Source organism: Pan troglodytes, chromosome 4 (assembly GCF_028858775.2).
Source record: "Pan troglodytes isolate AG18354 chromosome 4, NHGRI_mPanTro3-v2.0_pri, whole genome shotgun sequence".
NCBI classification, from domain to species: domain Eukaryota; kingdom Metazoa; phylum Chordata; class Mammalia; order Primates; family Hominidae; genus Pan; species Pan troglodytes.
In genome coordinates this window covers 11,277,631-11,301,459 of record NC_072402.2, presented here as the reverse complement: position 1 = coordinate 11,301,459, position 23,829 = coordinate 11,277,631, and the positions used below count along the sequence as shown (strand labels likewise).

Here is a 23,829-nt window from a genome sequence, read left to right as displayed (position 1 = left end):
CACTGTTGAGGACTGCCATGGGTCCTGGACTGTGGGAAATGGGTGGTTCCTTCGCTTCTCCCACTGCGGCCTAGCTGGCTGGGGTCTGTCTACCTTTAACCGATGGTGGGCTTTTCCAGGATAGAAAAATTCATTTTTGTTTGCTCAACACATTTCATCCTGGTGGGTAGGGGGCATGAATTTTTAAAAGGCTTGTTGCAAAATGAATGGCAGTCACAGTGGCTGTGGGCTAGTAACAGAGAGAGGGTCTAAGATTTGGGTGTCCTAACCTCAGTCTAATGTACTTCCTACCACCTGGCAGTCCTGGTGTGATGGTTAGTTTTAGTTTTCTATGTCAACTTGGCTAGGCTAGAATACCCAGTGATTTAATCAAACATGGATCTAAGTGTTGCCCCAAAGGTATTTTGCAGCTGTGGTTAACATCTATAATCAGTTGACTCTAAGTCAAGGAGATTACCCTTCACAATGCGGGTGGGCCTCGCCCAATTAGTTGAGGGCATTAAGAGCAAAGACCAAGGTTTCCTGGAAACAAAGAAATTCCACCTCAAGACTGCAGCATCTACTTACTGCTGCCTGAGTTTCCAGCCTTCGAGCCTACCGCACCAGTTTCAGACTCGCCAACCCCCCAAACCACACAGCCAATTCCTTAAAATAAATCTCTTGATATCCACATCCTATTGGTTGACTGATAGGTCCCCTTACACAGTCTCCCTGACACTAGTCACTCCCTTAATAAATCTCCCCAGTCCACCGACTGCCCCCAAATATTACAAAGTTAAACTTCAACTCAACTTGATGAAATCTGCATAAATTTCAACGTTGTAGTATAGAAATTAATACGGAATTGCTGTTCAATTAATCTTGGTCCAATCTCAGTCCCACATACTGTTAAAAATCATTGAGGGGCCAGGCATAGTGGCTCACACCTGTAATCCTAGCACTTTGGAGGCCGAGGAGGGCAGATCTCCTGACGTCAGGGGTTTGGGACCAGCCTGGCCAACACATGGTGAAACCCCACCTCTACTAAAAACACACAAAAAAATAGCTGGGCGTGGTGGCAGGCACCTGTAATCCCAACTACTCAGGAGGCTGAGGCAGGAGAATCACTTCAACCTGGGAGGCAGAGGTTGCAGTGAGCCGAGATCGCACCATCGCACTCCAGCCTGATTAACAGAGCAAGACTCCATTTCAAAAAAAAAAAAAAAATCATTGAGGATTTCAAGTTCCATTAGTCATATCTCCACCAGCAAAGCAACATGGAGAACTAGGGCAATTATCTAGTCTGTGAGCTCATCGGGGACCGGACCCGACAGACGCTTCTTCATTTATATCCCATGCAGACCCAGGTGTCTGACATGTGATGGCTGATCAATGTGTGCTGAACTGAGGAAGGTCGGGTCCCCAGCCACTGCCCTGGCCTGTCGACCCACAGTGGCCTCATGGCTCTGGCAGACCCAGCTCACCTGAGCTTGCCTGGTAAGGATCTTAATTCTGTGACACATTAAAGAATAGCCATATTAGAAGAGTGGTAATTATTTGGAACTGGATATCAGGATGGAACTCATTAGCTAGAGTACAATTTATAAAATGACTAAAATGAAAAGGGGGCAGTAAAAGTGTCATTGCAAAAAATAGATGACACATTAAACCTTAATTAATTGCATGTCACTTAAAAAAGGAACAAACTATAAAATTAAAATCTTAATGAACACTGCCTGAAAGAGACATTTTTCAAATGCTAATGGAAAACCAGAGGAAGATCTGTCCAAAGTTTTGCACTCTTCGTCCTGATGTTCACCTATCTTTTCAAAATGATCTCAGAAAATACAAACACTCTAAGGAACAAAGGCCACTGAGCCCTAGCATCAGAGTCATGCTATAAATTAGGGATCTGCTGCCTTAGGAAGCAACTGTAAAGGGTTATATTAATGACATGAACACAGCAATTAAATTATAAAAGATAAGTACTGATTATTAACATTTTATACAAATACCTTCCAGAGAATACAGAGGATTTCTGAAATGCCACTGTATCCATCTTCTCACCAGCAGACCCCCCAGCATCCTCATCTCCCACCCGGTGTTGTTTTGCCCGGGGCTCAATCACGTGGACAAAAGTGGAGCTGCCACCCATGGGTCCACTCGCTGCCTTGTTGAGTGCTCTAAGTCTACACAAAATCCTCTATTTCACTTGAGGCAGCAACGTCCTCAGTTCTTGGCAATGCATCACGCAGGCAATGAACCTCAGCACTGTTGACACACCAGGTAATTATTTGGTGTGGGCTGTCCTGTGCACTGGAGAACATTTAACGGCATCCCTGATCTCTACCTTCTTCCAGATGCCAGTAGCACTCCGCCAGTTCTGACAACCAAAAATGTCTACAAACGTGGCCAAATGTCCCCTGGGGCAACATTACCTCCAGCTGAGAATCACTATTGGAATCTAACGGCTGCAATCCTGTTCCCCATTCTTCCAGCTCCCTTACAGCTAAAAGTAGCCAAGCAACCCAGCACTGGTGACTGAGCCCTAAAGAGGGTTTTGCCTCCTGACGAAAGGGACCAGCATGGTTGGTGCTGCTGCAGCTTCCTGTCTGAAACACAGATTGGGTGATTCTCGTGGAATCAAGGGGTGACAGATCAACAGGCTAAGGGGAGCCAAATGGACAGGAGGAAACCACTGTTGTCCTCATGGAATCCAGGGCCAGCTCTGGAGGGTGACTGCCAACCTCAGACTTCCAGGGAGCTGAGAAATGCGGCCTGTTTTCTTTAAGCCACTGTCTAGTCAGGATTTCTGTTACTTGCAGCCAAAAACATTCCAAACAGGTGCTAATGGGAAAAAAAATCTATACTTTCCATCACTCATTCTCAAGAAGGCTTTCTCTGGGAGCCATGGCCAGGCCCAGGACTAGCAGGAGGTGGGTGGAGCGTGAAGCCCTGAATGTGTCACTTCCTTTCCTGTTTCTCCACCAGCCCCCACCCACCCCCATGTTATCCACCCTACAAACCCCAGCTCAGGTCTCCCTCTTGCCAGGGGGCCTTTCCTGGCCACAGGAGACCACTGTGGACCAGCCCTCACTGCCTCCCCTTGTGCCACCTCCAGCCTGTATCTTGGGCATTGTGGGTATAATCGGGATGACAAATCTGGATGCAGGGTCCCAAGAAAGAGCTTGTGCTCCAGCCCGGCAGGGAGAACAAGCCACCCCCGCCACATAGCAGGTGGGAAATTTGCTCAAAGTTCTCATCTCCCCTCAAAGAGGCACTGGAGTTGGGAAATAAACTTCCCAGCATCTCTGCGATATCTTTTCCTCATAGTGGAGGGTCCAGGGGGTCTGAGTCCCAGCTGCCCACAAGAGGAACCTGCTCATTGGTGGACATTTCTTAGCTTCCATTCTTCCCAATCTCACTTGCCGCCCCCTCACTCCACTTCCTGGGCCCACCATCCCTCAAAACTACTTGCCCCCAAGTCCTTGTCTCGAGGTTTGCTTTGCAGGTGACACAGAATGCTTGACTTTTCATCCTTTCTCTGGCTAATGACTTCAAACAATTCTACATGGCAAATTCACACTTCATAGGAAATTTAAGTTTTCCTTATAAACAGAAAGAAACCTCTGTATGGTTGGAAATCATCTGACTTTCCAGAAAGAGATATCAGGGCTTCCCTGAGACAAGAGCAACCCTCTGACCCACAGTGGGAGCATCTCTGATCTCTGTTCCTCGCCGTCCTTTAAATCCACTTTGCTCCTTGGAATCACAGGAAGATTTGAGGTTACTGCTGCTTGTTTTTGCTTCCTGAAGGCTGCGGCAGTTACACCACACTTCAGGTCTGAAAGTGAGCTCCCTTAAGCAAGCCTGGAACCTGGCAACCTCCACAGATTCTGCCTCTCTTCAGAAAAAAATCACATCTTTGATACGCTTCTCAGAGCCACCTATTTAAATAGACCTGTCACTGTGGGCATTAATATTTCAGTGAATTAACAAGGTTCTGCAACTCCCTTGTGATGCTCTTCAGCAGAGCCTGCATTACTCCTTACGAAGCCAAACCAAAGATGCAATCGATCAGCCTCTCAGAACCCGGTTATACTTTTTATTACAATCTGAAGTGTCAATCTAAAAGAAAGGCTCTGGCTATTAGTTTCTTTAAATGGTTTATTTTTTTCTTAATATCACGTATTTAAATGGAAAGAATAAGACTTAAAATATTTGTGTGAATTTTAGAAATATATCAACATCTGTCCTTATTGCTCTCCACTAATCCTGGGGAAGCAATTCAACACTTTTTTTTTTTTTTAATTCTTACCCATCTACTGTAAAAGGAAAATAAAACCCACTTTTCTTGGGAGAACTGTAAGCTTAGTAGTAATAGTAGAAGATGAAAATATTCCATAAGTTCTACACTACAACCAAAGCTTAAGAGGGCAGCTCAAAAGTTCCCTAAACAAGATGTCACTTCTCTTTTTTTTTTTTTTTTTTTGAGACAGTCTCACTCTGTTGCCTAGGCTGGAATGCAGTGGCATGATATCGGCTCACTGCAACCTCCGCCTCCTAGGTTCAAGCGATTCTCTTGCCTCAGCCTCCCGAGTGGCTGGGATTACAGGCTTGTGCTACCATGCCTGGCTAAATTTTTTTTGTATTTTCAGTAGAGGCGGGATTTCACCATGTTGGCCAGGCTGGTCTCGAACTCCTGTCCTCAGGTGATCCACCCGCCTCAGCCTCCCACAGTGCTGAGATTACAGACGTGGGCCACCATGCCCGGCCAAGATGTCACACTTTTATTTGAGGGAGGAATACAGAACAAGCGAGGAAGAGTACACAGAGGGGAAAATGTCTCTTCTCACTTTGTATATCCTTTCCCATTTAAATTATTTATATCAGTGGTTCTCGATGGGAAGCAATTTTTCCCCCAACCTGGGAGACTTTTAGCAACATCTAGAGACATTTTTGGTTGTCACAACTGAGGAGGTGCTACAGTCATCTTGTGGGTAGAGGCCAGGGATGCCACTAAAAATCCTACAGTTTGAAAGACAGCCCCCACAACAAAGAATTATCTGGCTCTGCATGTCAGTAGTGCTGAAATTAAGAAACCCCTGGCCAGGCGCGGTGGCTCACACCTGTAATCCCAGCACTCTGGGAGGACGAGGCATGCAGATCACAAGGTCAGGAGTTTGAGACCAGCCTGGCCAATATGGAGAAACCCTGTCTCTCCTAAAAATACAAACATTAGCTGGATGTGGTGGTGCATGCCTGTAGTCCCAGCTACTCAGGAGGCTGAAGCAAGAGAATTGCTTGAACCCAGGAGGCAGAGATTGCAGTGAACCGAGATCGCGCCACTGCACTCCACTCTGGGCGACAGAGTGAGACTCCGTCTCAAACAAACAAACAAACAAACAAACAAAAACAGAACAAAAAAGCAAAAAACAAAAACCCTGAGGTAGGGGCTTACTACCCTCATTAAGAAAGTTTAAGTATCTCATTTACAAGATATTTTTCAAAGGGAAAAACAAACCATATTTTTTCATTCACTTAACAGATAGCTATTGAACACATAAACTCACCAACAATCATAATAATAACAATAATCACAACCAACATGTCCGAAGGCTTCTCCAAGCCCAGCATGCACCCGAGGGCTGTTCTGTTGTGAACCTGCCCAATCCGCATCCCGCCTTCCTGCGGTGGGTGCTATCATTAGCCTCATTTTATAGAAGAGGAAACTGGGGCCCAGAGAGGTGAGTGACAGGCTGCAGGTGTAGAGATGGGAAGTGGAGAAGACGAATTTGAAACTGGGTCCTGGCTCCTGGACTGTTTCTGTTCAGCTCCTGCTCTGTACCTCGTATAGGACAGGGAGAGACTCACTAGAGGATCCCACAGACAATAATCCGTGGATTGTTCTAGACTGTGATGGGGGATGGGCTTGCAAAGTGGAGAATAGGGGAGGGAGAGTCTCAAATCTAATGCCAAATTTGTATCCAAATAACTGATGGGGGAAGAGCAATGTCAGCAGTAAACCCACTGCCCGCAGACTCATCGTTCCAAGAGATGTGCAAGGTGTTTCTGGAATCCTCTAAATGCTGTCACACATGCCTGAAACCCCCAGGAGACCCAGGGAAGAAAGCACGGCAGTCAAACGGAGTGATTAGAGGGCAACTGACCTAAAAAAGGTTTGCAGTTCAAATTAATTCAATGGGAAAGTGCAGTGATGTGACTGACATCATAAATGTTCAGTTGAAAAAGTCAATTACCAAACATCTACGCCCAATTATAACTAGATCCAGAAATAGTAAAAGTGTCTGAAGCTCCCGCCAAACACAAAAGCATCACATAATTACCATTTAATTAGTAGGAACCATTTCTCATTGATGAGGGCAGGCAGGGCCGAAACTCTGTTGAAACTGCTATCTCGTTTTTTTAAAATGAAACTATCATCTCTGAATCAAAAGTACAATCGATGGGACTCGTTTTTAATTATGTTTTTTTTTTAATTTCCAAGAAAGTTTTCATCTTTGAAGCCTCTATTCTCATTCACTGAACTTATTTTTCTTATAGCATCTCCTAAGACTAAAGAATCCCCTAAGGTTAAAGCAGAAAGAAAGATAAATCTGAAGCAATTGTGAATCCTGTAACTCCAGATTGATCTCGAGAAAAATAACAGACGGGCTCAGACTGGGCGGTGCTGCCCACTGGTTGGAATCAAGACTGTCCTGTCATGGGCAACAGGTTATGACAGAAACTTCACAGACCCAAGAAGACGAGGGGCGGGGTGTGGTGGCTCACACCTGTAATCCCAGCACTTTGGGAGGCTAAGGCGGGCAGATCACGGGATGTCAGGAGTTCAAGACCAACCTGGCCAACATGGTGAAACCCCGTCTCTCCTAAAAATACAAAAATTAGCTGTGCGTGGTGGCAGGTGCCTGTAATCCCAGCTACTCGGGAGGCTGAGGCAGGAGAATCGCTTGAACCCGAGAGGTGGAGGTTGCAGTGAGCCGAGATTGCACCACTGCACTCCAGCCTGGGCAACAGAGTGAGACTGTCTCAAAAAAAAAAAAAAAAAAAAAGAAGAAGAAGAAGAAGAAGAAGAGGAAGACTGGGGACAACTAAGAAGAAGACAACTAAATGTGGGAGCCCAGCAGGGGTCCTGGAACAGAAAAGTGACATTAATGGAAGCACTGATGCCTGGGAAAACTCTGATGCCACCCTCAGGATAACCAAGACAGGGGTGGTGCTGTGGTCTGAATGTTGACGACCCTCCAAAATTCCTATGCTGGAACTTCAGACCCACTGGGATAGTATTAAGAGGTGAGGCCTTTGGGGGTGATTAGATCATGAGGGCTGTGCCCTCCTGAATCAAACTAGTGCCTTATGAAAGAGGGTTTGAGGGTACCTCGGTGTCCCCTCTGCCATGAGAGGAGACAGTAAGAAGGAAGGGGCATCAGCAGACATCGAACCTGCCGGCACCTCGATCTTGGACTTCTCAGCCTCCCCAAGTGTGAGCAATAAATTTCTACAGTTATAAATTACACAGGTGAGGTATTTTGTTATAGCAGCAGAACAACTAAGACAGAGAGGAAATCCACTTCTTCAGGAACTTGCAGCGCCAAGCAGGACTGGCTGAACCCAGTGCCAAGAACAAAAATAAAGAGAAATTAAAATAACAGAATTAAGTAATGGTGAAAGCAGCATCGCACATTCACTGAGATGTCAGCTGCTAACTGAATCTAACACGACATGTGCTTGACACATATTTTCTCATTTAATTCTCAAAATAACCCGATGAGGTTGCACGAAGGATGATCATTGATTCTATTTCAGAGTGAAGAAAAGTTAAAGCTATTAGTTGTGTGGCATTTAGCTTAGTAGCTCATTGAAGCTGGAGAGCCTTTAGGAGTGTGTAAAGTATTGTCGTATTTTAGCCTCAGGGAGGTGAGGGAGAAAGAGGTCATTACTCCCATTTCACAGATGGGAACAGGAAAGTGCGTTCTCCAAGATGGCGCAAAAGACAAAGAGGGGTTGATCCAGGTTGATAGCCTGAGAATTTTCCACTCTATGACACAGCATAGAAAACGGAAATTGCCACACACATCACCATGCAATACCACGTTGCCTCCTAACATCACCACACAACTCCACATCACCCGCTAACATCACCGCGCAACTCCACGTCACCCGCTAACATCACCACACAACTCCACATCACCCGCTAACATCACCACACAACACATCACCCGCTAACATCACCACGCAACTCCACATCACCCGCTAACATCACCACGCAACTCCACGTCACCCGCTAACATCACCACACAACACATCACCCGCTAACATCACCACGCAACTCCACATCACCCGCTAACATCACCACGCAACTCCACATCACCCGCTAACATCACCACGCAACTCCACGTCACCCGCTAACATCACCACGCAACTCCACATCACCCGCTAACATCACCACACAACACATCACCCGCTAACATCACCACGCAACTCCACGTCACCCGCTAACATCACCGCGCAACTCCACGTCACCCGCTAACATCGCCGCGCAACTCCACGTCACCCGCTAACATCACCGCGCAACTCCACGTCACCCGCTAACATCGCCGCGCAACTCCACGTCACCCGCTAACATCACCACACAACTCCACGTCACCCGCTAACATCACCGCGCAACTCCACGTCACCCGCTAACATCGCCGCGCAACTCCACGTCACCCGCTAACATCGCCGCGCAACTCCACGTCACCCGCTAACATCGCCGCGCAACTCCACGTCACCCGCTAACATCACCACACAACTCCACGTCACCCGCTAACATCACCGCGCAACTCCACGTCACCCGCTAACATCGCCGCGCAACTCCACGTCACCCGCTAACATCGCCGCGCAACTCCACGTCACCCGCTAACATCGCCGCGCAACTCCACGTCACCCGCTAACATCGCCGCGCAACTCCACGTCACCCGCTAACATTACCACGCAACTCCACGTCACCTCCTAACGTTACCATGCAACTCCACATTGCCTCTTAATGTTACCATGTAACTCCGGATCACCTCCTAACATTACCCTGCAACTCCATGTTACTTCCTAATGCTACCATGCAACATGTCGCCTCCTAATGTTAACAAGCAACTCCACATCGCCTTCTAACGTTACCATGCAACACGTCACCTCCTAACGTCACCATGCAACTCCACGTCACATCCCAACATTAACATGCAACTCCACATCACTTCCCAACGCTACCATGCAACTCCACATCACATCCCAACATTAACATGCAACTCCACATCACCTCCTAACGTTACTATGCAATGCCACCCACCAGCAAGCAGTGACCTAGGATGGCCTGGGCCGTTCCCACCATCCCTACGCCCACCTTCAACAGCACAGTCTTGCCATTTACAGCCAAGGGATCACCCCTTTCTGAGGAGGAACAGATATGGACAGGACTTGGGGTGTAGAATGGGTGGGCAGGAGGAAAACAGCAGGTGAGGGAAGGTGCCACCCACTGCAAAGCTCAGCAGGGAGCAGAAAGGGGTGTCCTGAAGGGAACCAATGCTGTGGCTTTTTAAAAACCTCAGATAATTACAGAAGTATATGTCAGTGAAGAAACTATTATTTATTGCAGCAACTAGGCATTGTTTCTATGGGAGCGATTAATCTCAAAACATATTCCATAAAGGAGCAACTCTGGTGTCCCAGGGCCCCTGGAAGCTGCACAGGACAGGTGGACATACCTGCTAGCATCAGGGCTCGGATGCAGTCCGTTCGACCCTGCATGGCAGCTTTCATCAGGGCGGTGAACCCGAACGCGTTCCTCCTTTCAAGGTCAAGACCGGGGAAATAGTTCAACAAGTAGTTAGTGATGATAGCGTGCCCTGTAAAGAGAAGTGTACACGTGTATTGGTTCCCACTTCCACAAAATGTGCTGGTTCCAGCCAGGCCTTCCTAGAGAGAGAAAGAAACACTGAGTCAGCCCTGGGCCAGCCGGTCTGCTGTGTGAGTTTTTCTCGGACCCCAAGACAGAATTCTCCTGGAGCCCAGGAAACAGAGGAAAGGAGAAGGCACCGCCCTGGCTGCAGCGCTGCTGTTTTGGGTTCTTGCAGGTCCCCTTCGGCAAAGCACTCGAGGGAGGAGCTGTCCCATCACACTACTGGAGGTGGATGTGGGGGGCAGGGACGCTGCGGGCAGGTAGGGAGCGCAGCCTCAGACAGCCAGTGCGGGCAGGAAGCCTCAACTCCCAGCAGGAGACGCCCGTGCAAACAGATGCAAAGCTGCAAATGAGCTTCAGAACCGCTTCCAACTGCTCCAGAGCTGCAGGGAGGAAAAAGTCATCATCATAGCAATAGGACAGTGCCAATTCACGCTGGCACCCTCTGTTCCCACCCAGAAGCAGGAGTCTCTCTCTCCACCCGTACCCACCACCACCCCTCCCGCCGCCGTGTGTGTGTGTGTGTGTGTGTGTGTGTGTGTGTGTCTGTGTGTGTGTGTCTGTGTGTGTGTGTGTGTGTCTCTCTCTCTAACTACCTACCTACCCCCACACACATCCCACAGAGTGTCACAGGCAAGGCCCTCAGCTATAAAGCAAAGCAGGTAAGGAGATGTCTCAGAGAACACAGATTTCTCCCCTTTCTCACCTTGCACCTCCAAAAAGGATCTAACTTTCTGCTCATTCCCAGGCATGCCCATGGTGCTCTCAGTTAATGGTGAATAAGGAGAACGTCACAGCAACAGTGCTGGTTTTCCCATGGAAAACCAAAATGGAGTGGGAGAGCATCCTCTTGGGTCAACTGTCCATGCCACCTGATGCCAGCTAGCCCATAAGTCCTTGTGTGAGTACATCTCCCCCTCCCCCACTTCAGTGTCCTGGAGCAGGGTCCGTCCCAGCCTTGGCACAGTCGGCACAGGGGGCCGCATGACTCTTGGTTGTGGGGACTGCCCTGTGCACTGCAGGACACTAGGCAGATCCCTGGTCTCTACCCGATAGATGCCAGTAGCAACCACCCCCACTCCCGCATAGGTTGTGACGACCAAAACTGTCCAGACACCACCAAACCGCCATCGGTGGGGCAAGAACACCCCAGGTGAGAACCACTGTCCCCGAAGCTCAGACTTCACTCCTTCGTGACCAACCACACCTGGTGGAAAGAGCTTCCTTCCTCTCTCCCTCCGCTGCACCCTCCCCTGAGCTGCCACCTCCATCCAGGCCCCTGCTGATGAGGTCTGAAACCCTTGGGAATATGAGCAATCTGCCCAAGTCTCTCCTCCTGAACCCCAGTGGAGGTGCTGGGTACCCAGTTCCCATCCTTTTTGTTTATTTAAGAGATGGAGTCTCTCTTTGTCACTCACACTGGAGTGCAGGAGCACGATCATAGCTCACTGTAGTGTGGACCTCCTGGGCTCAAGAGATCCTTCCTCCTCAGCCTCCCAAGTAGCTGGGCTCACAGGCGAGCATCATCATGCCCAGCTAATTTTAAAAAAAATTTTTTTTGTAGAGATGGAATCTCCCAACGTTGCCGAGGCTGGTCTCAAACTCCTGCATTCAAGCAGTTCTCCTGCCTCAGCCTCCCAAAGTGCTGGGATTCCAGGTGTGAGCCACTGTGCCTGGCCACAGTCCCCATTCTTATGCACCGATGACGCAGTGCTCAGAAATCCCCACTTATTCATTCCAACTCAAGCATGTTCCTTTCAGCCCCCACTGTCGCAGCTGCAGGGGCCTCGTGGACATTTCTATGCACTCTCTCCTTAACTTGGCATCACCTCCCCCCAGGAGCCCCTGAATCATGGAGAAGCCGGGCCCTGGGCCCAGAATCCCCACAGGCATCTGGTTTGCACAGAAACTTCCAATGGGTGGCACTGCCTGAGATTTGGGATGGGAGAGAGGTGGCAAGGACATTACTCTGGGGTCGGGCAGGCATGAGACCTGAGGTGCCTCCCCAGCCCAGCCCACCTCTGCAGACAGAATACTACGTGAGCATGACGCTGCAGCAGCTTCCAGGATTCCCCACTGCGGCTGAGATCTCCAGTAGGCAGGGCTGGGAGCCCTTGGCCTCTGCTCCCCTAGCCCCTTCAGTTCAGCAAATCCAATATGAAACCCTCTGATATATCAAGTGGCTTCTGTCTCCCCAGCCACACCCTGAGCGATAGTACTGCCAGGGTTGGAACCCAGTTTCCTCCTTTGAGGGCCACTCCAGGCTGCTGCCTCACCAGTATGAAATCCTGTGGGTTTGCTCTTCATCAATCCAAAAGAAGAAGGAACAGGCAACCAAAATCAGGGGTGAACTCTCCTGAGGAGCAAGCTCGCCATTGACCTCAGCCCATCTCCTGAGCTCTCCACAAATGTGAAAAGGGGAACCATGTATCTTTTTGAAAAGGAAGCCCTGATGAGTCTAACAGTGTTCAGGTTATAAGCAGGAAACAAAGGGTACGATCCCCTCGCTGCGTGACTCACAGCCAGTCGCTGGTGCTTTTTTGACTCATTTACACCACATTGCTCTCCCTCGTCCTTTACTATGTGTGGGGAGGGGCTAAGGCCAGCTGTCAGGTACCCAGAGCTGCTGAATTACTCTCAACTGGGTGGTATGGGAAGGTGGGGGAATCCTTTGATCTCAGTTTGGTTTATGGTCCAGTTAAATGCTTGGCGGCACCTGTCAGTTAGATTTAACCAGGGGCATAGTAAAACGAATTGCAATTCCTTTGGAGCCATTTCTTTAAACTGTGAAATAGCGTGTCCGTCACAATCTTCTGCAGGATGTTCCTTTGCACTGATATATCCTCAGCACTTTGAACAGGTGGAAAGAGGAAAAACTGAAAGTCCACAGAGCAAACCACCCATTATATAGATCTGTTCTGCGTATTATGTTGAGTCCAGAAAAACCAACATGCAGTCAACTTGTTCTGACTACAGGCCTGAGCTTTCGATGATCCAAGAAATCACGCCCTGCTTCCCACGGGTTTTCCCAGGATGGCAGAAAAATACCTCTCATCACACAGATGACCCCATTCAATGGAAATCAAAGGTGGACCCAATACTTCTAAGAATGTATAAGTATTAACCTTTCTTCTTTAAAAACCATGATGAGTAACCAAAAGGAGCTTTCCTTTTCTTTACATATATGAGACACACAGCCTTCCTTGCACAAGGGAACCCAAATACATGCCATATTGAAATCTAGTTTGAGGCCAGGTGCAGTGGCTCACTCCTGTAATCCCAGCACTTTGGGAGGCCAAGGCAGGCAGATCACTTGAGGCCAGGAGTTCAAGACCGGCCTGGGCAACATAGTGCCTGTCTCTACTAAAAATACAAAAATTAGCTGGGTGTGCTGGTGCATGCCTATATTCTCAGCTACTCAGGAGGTTGAGGCAGGAGCATTGCTTGAACCCAGGAGGTGGAGGTTGCAGTGAGCTGAGATCACGCCACTGAACTCCAGCCTGGACGACAGAGTGAGACCCTGTCTCAAAAAAAAAAAAAAAAATCTAGTTTGAGCCCAGTCCAACTTGGACATTATGGAATCAGACTTGGTTCCTGAAATCCTCAGAGAAGCCCTTTTAAAGGGTAGGTTCACCTAGAGAACCCCAGAACACCCCGTCTCCCCCAATAAGCCCTACCCTGTTAAGAGAGGGTCACAAGTGACCCAGGGAGGAAGTGAATTTGAATGAAATCGCGTCACTGGAACACCGTGTAGACAATGAGCTCAGTACTGAAGAGAGCTGGCTCTGAGAACAGCCAGGTTCAAGGCCCAGGCCTGCCACTCAGAATCTGAGTGTCTTTTGGAAGTCAGCTTTTCCATATCTGTAAAATGAGGGATAATATCAACCTCCCATTTGTGAAAATTACAGGAGACAATCTGTGTAAAAGGTGCCCAGCAGAATAGAAAAATCTGGAAGAAAAATTCTGAATAATCCAGGCAGGCACTCCACTCTCAAGGGGCTAGAACGTGTTCCCCCCTCCTTAACCCGCGGGCTGCGTGCACTGACTTCCTGTGAAAGACTATTACACGGAAACGGGGGAGGAGGGAGAGAACCTCCCAGTGGAGAAACCTGCTAACATGACCTCAGCCAGGTGACCAAGGCCCATCAGCCCTTTATCGGGCGTCTTCCTCCAAAAACTCATAACTCCAGTCTCATCACAAGAAAAGCATCAGGCACGTCCAAATTAAGGAACGTTCTGCAATGTACCTGACCAGTCCTCCTCAAAACTGTCGAGGTCATGAAAAACAAGAGAAGTCTGAGAAGCTCACAGCCAAGAGGAGCCTGAGGAGCCATGAGTGCTAAATGCCACATGCGATCCTGCAACAGAAAAAGGAAATCCGGGAAACGCTGAGGAAATCCGAATAAAGAACGGACTTCAGTTAATAATGGTGAATTGACACGGGTCCATTCATTGTGTTCAGCGCGTCACGGACGTCAGATCTTAACAACAGAGGGAACCAGTGTGAGGCACACAGGCATTCTCTGTACAGCGTTTGTGGTTTCTCTGTAAGCATAAACTATTCTCAAATCAAAAGTTTATTTTAAAAAAAGAGGAGATAGGCTTGGCACAGTGGCGCACGCCTGTAATCCCAGCACTCTGGGAGGCCGAGGTGGGTGGATCATGTGGCCAAGAGATCAAACCATCCTGGCCAACATGGTGAAACCCCATCTCTACTAAAAATACAAAAATTAGCTGGGCATGGTGGTGTGCACGTGTAGTCCCAGTTACTCCGGAGGCTGAGGCAGGAGAATCGCTTGAACCTAGGAGGTGGAAGTTGCGGTGAGCCAAGATCGCACCACTGTACTCCAGTCTGGTGACAGAGCAAGACCCCATCTCAAAAAAAAAAAAAAAAAAAAAAAGAGGAGAACTGGCTGGGCATGGTGGCTCACGCCTGTAATCCTAGCACTTTGGGAGGCCGAGGGGGGTGGATTACCTGAGGTCAGGAGTTGAAGACCAGCCTGGCCAACATGGGGAAACCCCATCTCTACTAAAAATACAAAAATTAGCTGGGAGTGGTGGCGGGTGCCTGTAATCCCAGCTACTCGGGAGGCTGAGGCAGGAGAATCACTTGAAACCAGGAGGAGGAGGTTGCAGTGAGCAGAGATCATGCCACTGTACTCCAGCCTGGGCAACAGAGCAAGACACTGTCTCAAAATAAATACATAAATAAAAATAAAAATAAAAAAGGGGAAACTAGCACAGAGCCGTTCAAAAAGAGTGCAAGGTCAGGACGATGATTCACAGCTGGCTGTGCGGCCTGGTGTGGGGCCTCTCCACCCTGGACCTGAGGCTCTCCCAGTGGTGGGGAGCTCACCAGGAGGCCACGGGAGCATTCAGGAGGCAGAGATGGAGCCCAGCCCCCAAAACCAGGCAGGAGGAGGGAGAGGAGTGCTTGATTCAGAGAGCTCCTAAATGAGTGGATGGACAGGTCTGTGGTATGCAAAAGAGGAAAGCTGGAAATGACGCCTGGCCCCGCCGCACCCCTGGTTCCGCTCTGCATGGATGCGAAGGCGCCTTCGTTGGGGGACACAGAGAGGTGGACACCCACACCACCCGGGCCCGACCGGCTTCTCAGCCTGCCCCAGCAGTGCTCCTGTGCTTCCCGGTTGACTCTTCCCCAGGCCCCATGGGGAAAATGTTAAACTTTTCACATGGAAGTCACCGACCTCATGCAAACCCCTGTCCTGGATGACTCATCTTCAAGTTCACAGAGGGAACAGAAACCACCAGAAGGGAAGTCCCTCGGCTTTCCCCCATCGCCCCCCACACTGCCCACATTCACGGGCCTCCGAGAAGGAAAAGTGAAATCCTGAGCCATCCAACGGACTGAACCGACCCCCTCCTGCCCAAGGGGACCCCAGAGAACCCTTGAAAACTGAGTCCTGGCTATGACAGGATGGAAGGGCGATGCGCCTCGTTATACCCATTCCTTGCTAACCGTGAGGCTTTCTTTCCTAAGTCTAAACAGAAACCAGCCCGTTCTAAAGACTCCTCCACTGATATAAACCAACCACCTGATGCTGCCCCACCGTTCTGCAATTTGGATGAAACAACCGACCAGCATTCCGTCCTCATGAGAGACACTGGCCATGGCTTCGGAGTGCGTCCGGCAGGTCCACAGAGGACGCGCAGTGAGGGTTTTCATGTCCTCTGCTTCACCTTTTGAGTCAGGTTTGACTCCACCCTCAGATCATGCTAACGCTGTTGCTTTTTGAACACAGGTCCCAGGGAGAGGCACGGAGCTTGATTGCACACGTGCGTGTTTCTCCTCTCATCGATATTCAATGCTTCTCCCATAGCTTACGGAATATGTGTATTGAGCCACCTCCTTCAGCATGCATTGTTCTTCTGTCTTGTTCTTCTGCCCCTGGAAGGGTCTGTTTCTGGCTTCTGGCCGGAGGCGCTGCTTCCCTGCCATAATAGCCACCCTGCAGGCTGCAACCCTTTATGAGAAGAAAGCTCTTCTTTCCAAGTTTATGAACCTCGTCAGTCCTCAGTTCACATTTCCTATTGAAAACGCAGAGGATTCTCCTCTTGCTGAAGAAGGCTTATCTCTGCTCTTCCCCTCCTGTGCTTGACAGCCACTCCCTGCCCACTGCTGTGGAATATTTATCAGATCCCTCCTGTTTCTCGTCAACCTCTCATTCCTTGCAGACCCACTTCCCTCAGAATGCTGTTGCGGCTCAGAAAGCAATACCCCACAGTGAAGGCCTCAGAAGCAAAGGTTTCTCTCTGCCCTCCTGCCCTCCCATCTCTCAGTCCCTTCTTCCCTGAGGCCAGCCATCCAAACTGGAATCCCTCTTCCCCAAGGCAGATCTTTGAAACCAGAACCCCTTTTCCCTAAAGCCAGCCTAAAGGTTCCCTAAAACCTAAAAATACTGCCCTAACATAAAGAAATTATCTGACTTGCCATGTCTGACTGTAGGTCATAAGACCCCCGTTCCAGGGAGAGTCACTCCCAGAAGGAAGGAGTGCTGCTCAGAGAAACCTAGAAGAATCGAGGAGACAGGCAGGCCTGTGGGGTTTCCCCACTCAGTCTATTTATTAGCATTATATTTCTTCTTCTTCTTTTTTTTTTTTTTGACACAGTCTCACTCTGTCACCTAGGCTGGAGTGCAGTGGCGCAATCTTGGCTCACTGCAACCTCCGCCTCCTGGGTTCAAGCCATTCTCCTGCCTCAGCCTCCCAAAGTGCTGGGATTCTAGGCATGAGCCACCGCGCCTGGCCTGTCCAACTATATTTCTACATAACTGTCCACACTTTGTTGAACCTAAGCAGAAAAATGGAAAATTCCTCCTGCATTTTTGGGTTTTCATTCCGAAGGCTCCCATGTACGCATGTTATGGGAACATGGCCTCTTTTGTATGCCTCTTCTCTTATTCACCTGCCTTTTGCAAGTTGATTTCAGTGAACCTTCAGAAGGCCCTTAGTTCCTACAATGCACTAATGGCCCATCTTCTTCACACTGCCCTTTGTTAAGTGACTTCCCAGTTCTCTGTCTAGTGGAACCTTGGCCGATGGGATGTTTGCAGGCGTGATGGAAGCAGAAGGTTGAAATGTACTTATCCAGACTTTCATGCATATTTGTGCCTCAGCTGTCTCCCCAGGAAGAACATGCCCAGGCTGGCTCACTGCTCCCAGGAAGAGGATGAGTAATGCATGCAGCAGAGCTGCCCCAGCCAAAGTGCCCAAGAACAGGTCCCCGACTTGCCCACAGACTTGAGCAAGGACAGTTTAGATCAACGGATCCCCAGCCCATCCACAGATGCATAAGCAATAAAAACATCCCAGAGCATGGGAGTTGTTTGTTACACAGCAATAACTAGCTGACATGCATGCTCAAGGGTCTCTCATCTTAAAAGCATATGTGACTCACAGCAACCCCTGTGGGCCTGTCTTCATGTTCCTGCCACCCTCCATCAACCATTCAACTCCGCTTCAGTCCAATTCCAGATCCATCTACTATCACTGTTGCTAATGACACTCTCTGACTTTGCTGAAACCACCCCCAGCAGTCCCCAGTGACCTTCTTACAACGAGACTCCATGGTGATTTGTCAGTTCTCATCACATTCAACATCTCCCCAGCATTTCCCACTCACTCGTCTCTTTCATCCTTTCTGAAACACGCTCTTTCCATGGACATGCAGATGCTCACCCTTCTGATTTTCCGCCTTCTCAACATTCTGAGCTCCTGTTCTCTCCTTCCTGAAATGCTGCTGTTCCTCAGCTGCCTGCTAAGCCCCCTCCTTATCTCATACACTCTCCTTTGGTGATCCTATACGCTCCTGTGGATCCAAGTTTCAGCTCTAAAGCTTCCACATCAACTCTTTCCAGTTCTATCTCTTTTCTTCAGTTTTTTACCTCAGTATCTGTCTACTGAGTATTTCATCATGGGTATCCTACAAACTCAATGCATCAAACCCAAAACATCTTTCCTCCGAAGCTACTCCTCTCCCACATCCCTTATTCAGTGATGAACACCACCAGTCACCCCATCACCCAAGCCAGATGGCTGGACTCAGTCTCAAGCCCTCCACATCCTCCCTCACCCAAGCAATCACCACATTCTGCCAACTGCACCTCTGACATCACTTGAGCACAGGAATTTGAGACCAGCATAGGCAGCATGGCAAGACCTCATCTCTACAAAAAAAATTTTAAATTTCCTAAAGCTGTCCTTGTTTCTCCATCCCTGACCTGGGCTACCACATCCCCATGGGGCCACAGCTCCTGTCCTGACTAGCCTCCTTTGTCCCACTTCTGCCCCCATTCATTCTCCACACCAGCAGCACAGTGACACCAACAGGGGCCTCTGACCATCCCCACTACTCATCCGAAACTCTCCATGGGCTCTGCTCTTTAGATGAGGTCTCAACTCTTCAATGAGCTGGTTTTTACCTCTTCACCCTCAGCTCTCACTGCCAATGCCCTCCCAATCCACTTTATGGTCAAACAGCCAGCATTCCGTGTAATTCACTCATGAGCCACACTTCCTCTAATCTAGTGGCCTCTGCACAAGGAGTCCCTCTACCTGGAATATTCTGCCTCCTCTTTTTACTTGGTGACCTGATGAGCCATCCCTTCCAACTCCAGGTCTTCCCTGGTGCCCCTTAACCCACGGTGTCTCATCGTCCACGTTCCCATGCATATATGGGTTCCCACAGCCGCCACAGCCCTCGTTACCCAGCTCACATGCTTAAAACTTCCAAATGACTGCATGCTCTGGGGTGCTCAATAAATATGCATTAGATGAAAAGGCTGAAACATTCCTACCACTCCTTTGGGAAAAGTTTATTTATTGAAAGTATCAGGGTGGGCAAGGTGGCTTGTGCCTGTAATCCCAGCAGAGAGGCCAAGGCCCGAAGAGGCCAGGGAGGCTGAGGCTAGAGGATCACTTGAGCTTAGGAGTTAGATACAAGCCTGGGCAACATGGCAAGATCCCATCTCAAAAAATAAAAATTAGCTGGGCTGGCCAAGCGCAATGGCTCACGCCTGTAATCCCAGCACTTTGGGAGGCCGAAGTGGGTGGATGACCTGAGATCAGGAGTTTGATACCAGCCTGGCCAACATGGTGAAACCCCGTCTCTACTAAAAATACAAAAAATTGGCCGGGTGTAGTGGCAGGCACCTGTAATCCCAGCTACTCAGGAGGCTGAGGCAGGAGAATCACTTGAACCCGGGAGGCGGAGATTGCAGTGAGCCAAGATCACATCATTGCACTCCAGCCTGGGCAACAAGAGCAAAACCCCATCTAAAAAAACAGGCAATAAACACAAACTGCTCTAAAAATGGGAAAATGTTACAGAACTGGGTTGTCTAAGATTGACTGACTCAAGGCACTCAAACTGCAGTTCTCCAGACCAGGCCAGTAGAGGGAGCTGTCGGCTTTGGAAATATGACATCATACCCGCCACGCGGCATGAACAGACTCCAGGAATTCTTAGCATAAGGCATTTACCATGCAGATGGAGGGGCAGGGTTAGTAGGGGAGGGAAGCATCCCTGCTCTTTGCAGGGCAGGCAGGGGTCTGAAGGAGGAGCCAGGTAAGCCCCAAGCTGGCTGAGGAGCCCTCCTGGCTGGTCAGCGGGCAGGGGTGTGGCGCTGCCATGGCCAATCAGAAGAGCTCAGAAAAGCTCACAGGAAGATAAGGCAACGCTGGGAAACCGAGACTCGCCAAGTTCTACTCTCTCATTTGAAACGGTATAAACTGAGAAAAAAGGAAGCACTTCAAAACAACATGAACATCACAATGAGATCACACTAAGATCGTGATCATGTGCACTGCTAATAAAATAAGATAAATAACATGAAGAGGCGTTGTTCCTGGGTTCTGACCAAGTCATAAATTCTCCTCTGAACTGGGACTCTCCCTGATTCAGCTCAGGAACCAGGGCTCCCCCGCAGCCCAAACCCACAGCTGCCCCTGAGAATCCCTCCCGTTCTGTCCCCATCCCCGGGCAGCATCCTGCCAGGCTGGCTCTCAGCACATAGCCTTCAGAATTTTACAATTAAATGCAAGAAATAACAAGTTGCAAGCACACATCAGAGGTTCCTTATACCCAAAACAAGCTTCACGTGCTGTATCCCATCACCAGCTCAAAGAGACCCCTGGCGTTTCCTCACTTCACCACGTCCATGCTATTCTGTTAAAGCACAACAAGGAAACAGAAATAAACACACAACTCTATCCATGGGACTTCTTGTTCCTTTCTTTGGTTATCTTATTTTTGTTAGTGGAGCGGTGGTGAAAGTTGAAATGACTGGCTAAATGAGACTTAGGGATTACATGAGGATTTATTTTCATACGTTCTCTCCATTTACAGACCTAGTACAGATTTGGCTGTATTTTTATTGTGCATTAAATAGCCGAGGAAATTAGACTTTTTAGAGAACACTCAAAAGGCAGATGAAGGCATTTGCATCCGAATTCGTACTCATAAATGCTGTGTCCTCCAGAAACCCAGAGCTTCCAACTCTCAACCAACCCAGTTGCCATAGCAAATAATATAAACATATGGTTGCTTTAAGATTGTGCTTCACAATGCTGATTCTGCTTAGTGCGACTGCTGTCTACACAAGCCATCCTCTATCACTGGTTTGGCACGGGCTTGTGACGCAACCCTGGTTGGTGAGATGGCAACGATACTCTGCTGGAGCCTTCTGGAAATGTTTTCCTGTCTTATAAAGGGAAACGCCGACAGGGATTTGCTCCTCTTCCTTGATGTCCCTGAGTGTTGCAACATGAAGCCGTGGCGCTTCTAGCAGCTGGGGCCACCTTGGGACCATGAAGGAAAAAGCGAATGTATTTCTGAGAAGTGGCTCTAGGTCCCAGCATCACCCAGCTACTCAGTGAAGCAACCCTGCAACATCGCCCGCAGATGTCTTGTGTTGCAAGAGAAGGCAGTGTCCTTGTGGTTGAAGCCAAAAGCATCCTAACAGGTACTAGGCTCAAAAGAGAGCTGGGGAAATACAACTGAAAACCAGAGTTTTGGTTCATTTTGAGTAGGGAAATACTGAAAAGACTGATCTCAGCCAGGGCTGGCAAGAACACTCTTGGACACTCAGGGGAAAGGAGAAATCACCACAGCTTTCTAAAGACCACTTGGCAGCTGCATACACTTAAAACAGGCACAGCCCTTGCTGAAGCAATTCTGTTCTAAGAGTGTGTCTGCACATTGCTTCTCCTCTTCCTTGCCCTGCTTTCGGCCTAGGAAGCTGGCCTGCAGCAACAGCACCTGCCCAGTTTCCGCCCCAGTGAGGTTTCTGGGTTGGCTCAGCAGGGGACCAGGGTGGAAGGAGCGGGATATCTGGCCCTGCCTCCCACTCCGGCCCCTGGCTGGGGTTCTAGGCCGAGGCTGCCTCTCGGGTTCCAGCTTCTTGGCCTGGGTCACTCTCTGTGGAGTCCCTCCCCTTAATCCTTTCAATGTTGGTTCCCTTAACTCTACCCTTCCCCCCGTAATTGACAGGCTCTCATCAACTACTCTGTTCAGCCCTCTGAGCCCACCTGTCACTCAACATGCTTCCTGCCAGGATCCTAACACGCTGTCCTCAGAGATGCACCCCAGATCCAAAGACTTCACTACAGCCTTGCTGCCGTTGATTAACTCAAAAGCCCACCTGTCCAGTAACTGGGACAGCTAAGTATACCACGGTTCATGCACTTTACACAATATCCTCTTTTCCAACAAATATTTAAGAAGCAAGTACTTCATGTTCAAGGACTGGCCTAAGAGCCGGGTCCACCACAGTGAGTGAAGGCCAGTCAGAACGCAGCCTCTCAAACTTGAAGTCTTGGTGGGGAACTGGGCATGAGCCACACATCCCCGTGCAGGAAGGCAGGGCTACGAGCGCCTGGCAGGGCTCAGGGACACCGACGCAGCAGGAGCTTCTAGATTAATAACCACGTGAACAAAACCACTAAAAACACAGTCTCAACAGCACCAGCCCAGTCATGTGAATACAAAGCGCACATACATACGTGTGTGTTTGGAAAGGACTGAATGAGGTCTGAAGAGGTGACTCCTGAGTGCTGATAAGGGAGCTGGAATATTTGGAAGACAGAGAAGGGATCTTTTTCTTCCTCCCTGATAATACTTTTGTAGTCATTTTTGGCTGTAAGCACATATGCATGGACAGCTTTTGAAATTAACAAATCATCAAAGAAATAAAACTGGTTATGAAATTGATTAAAATGGTACATCACCTGATTGGGCCTAAACAGCCTCTTTGGCAAAACAGCACAGGAAACTCATGAACACATGCTCACCTGCCTTCCTCATTTTCACTTTAATTCCGTGATGCCTCTGTGTCTGTCTGACAACATCTCTCGTGGGGTCTGTGACTCTGCTGGTCTTCAGTGCCCACTGAGAGGGGTCCTTTGCCGTCATCAGGCATAAAATCCTCAAAGTTCTCCATCCTCAATGTGGGGTCCCTGGGCCAGTGGCATCAGCCTCACCAGGAAACCTGTTGATCTGCTCATTCTTGGGCCCCACCCCAGGCCTATTCAAAGAAAGACTCCAGGGGCAGGGCCTGGCAGTCTGTGTTTCCACCAGATCTGTGTTAATGCTCACATGAGCCAGCCCAGGTGATGCTGACGCCGGAGGCGCAAGGTTGGGAGCCAGTGTCTAAGGCAACTATGCCCATGGGGACAGGGGCAGCCCCTGGAGGTTCAGAAAGAAATTAGGGAAAATCTCTTCGGCACATTGAGGCAATTAAGACACACACAAGGAAGCTTTTTAATCTGTGTTTGTTTAAATGGTGTAAAGTCCCTCTCCCCTCTGCCTCCCTATGCAGCCTCAACAATTCAGTCCCAAAGCCTCAGGCAGCGGCCTAGGTTGGGTGTCCAGGGATCAGAGCCCAGGCCAGAGGGTGGGTGCACACAGTGGCGGCCACAGAGAGCTCAAGCAAATCAGTAAGTAGGGGAAGATAACAAAAGCCAGTAAAAAAGAAAAAAAAGGCCAGGCCCAGTGGCTCACGCCTGTAATTCCAGCACTTTGGGAGGCCAAGGTGGGCGGATCACTTGAGGTCAGGAGTTCGAAACCAGTCTGGCCTATATGGTGAAACCCCACCTCTGCTGAAAATACAAAAAGTAGCTGGGCACGGTGACTGGCGCCTATAATCCCAGCTACTCGGGAGGCTGAGGCAAGAGAATCGCTTGAACCTGGGAAGTAGAGGTTGTAGAGAGCTGAGATTGTGCCACTGCACCCCAGCCTGGGCAATAGAGCAAGACTCAGACTCAAAAAAAAAAAAAAAAAAAAAAAAGGAAAGAAAGAAAGAAAACAAGAAGTAAAGAAAAAATACATTATAATAATGATTTTATTTAAATTGAAAAGGCAGAGTAAACCCATCTAGGCA

The 23,829-nt window shown here is 49.0% G+C and overlaps 1 protein-coding gene across 1 annotated transcript in view; it reads right to left on the bottom strand.

Annotated features, from left to right (window-relative positions):
• Nucleotides 1-23,829, bottom strand: part of ANKRD33B (ankyrin repeat domain 33B) — a 93,252-nt gene that overhangs the window by 9,537 nt on the left and 59,886 nt on the right. Inside the window, exon 3 of the mRNA XM_016952951.4 lies at nt 9,738-9,878. Within this exon, the coding sequence (XP_016808440.3) occupies nt 9,738-9,878 (141 nt within the window). The remainder of the gene's footprint in view (nt 1-9,737; nt 9,879-23,829) is intronic.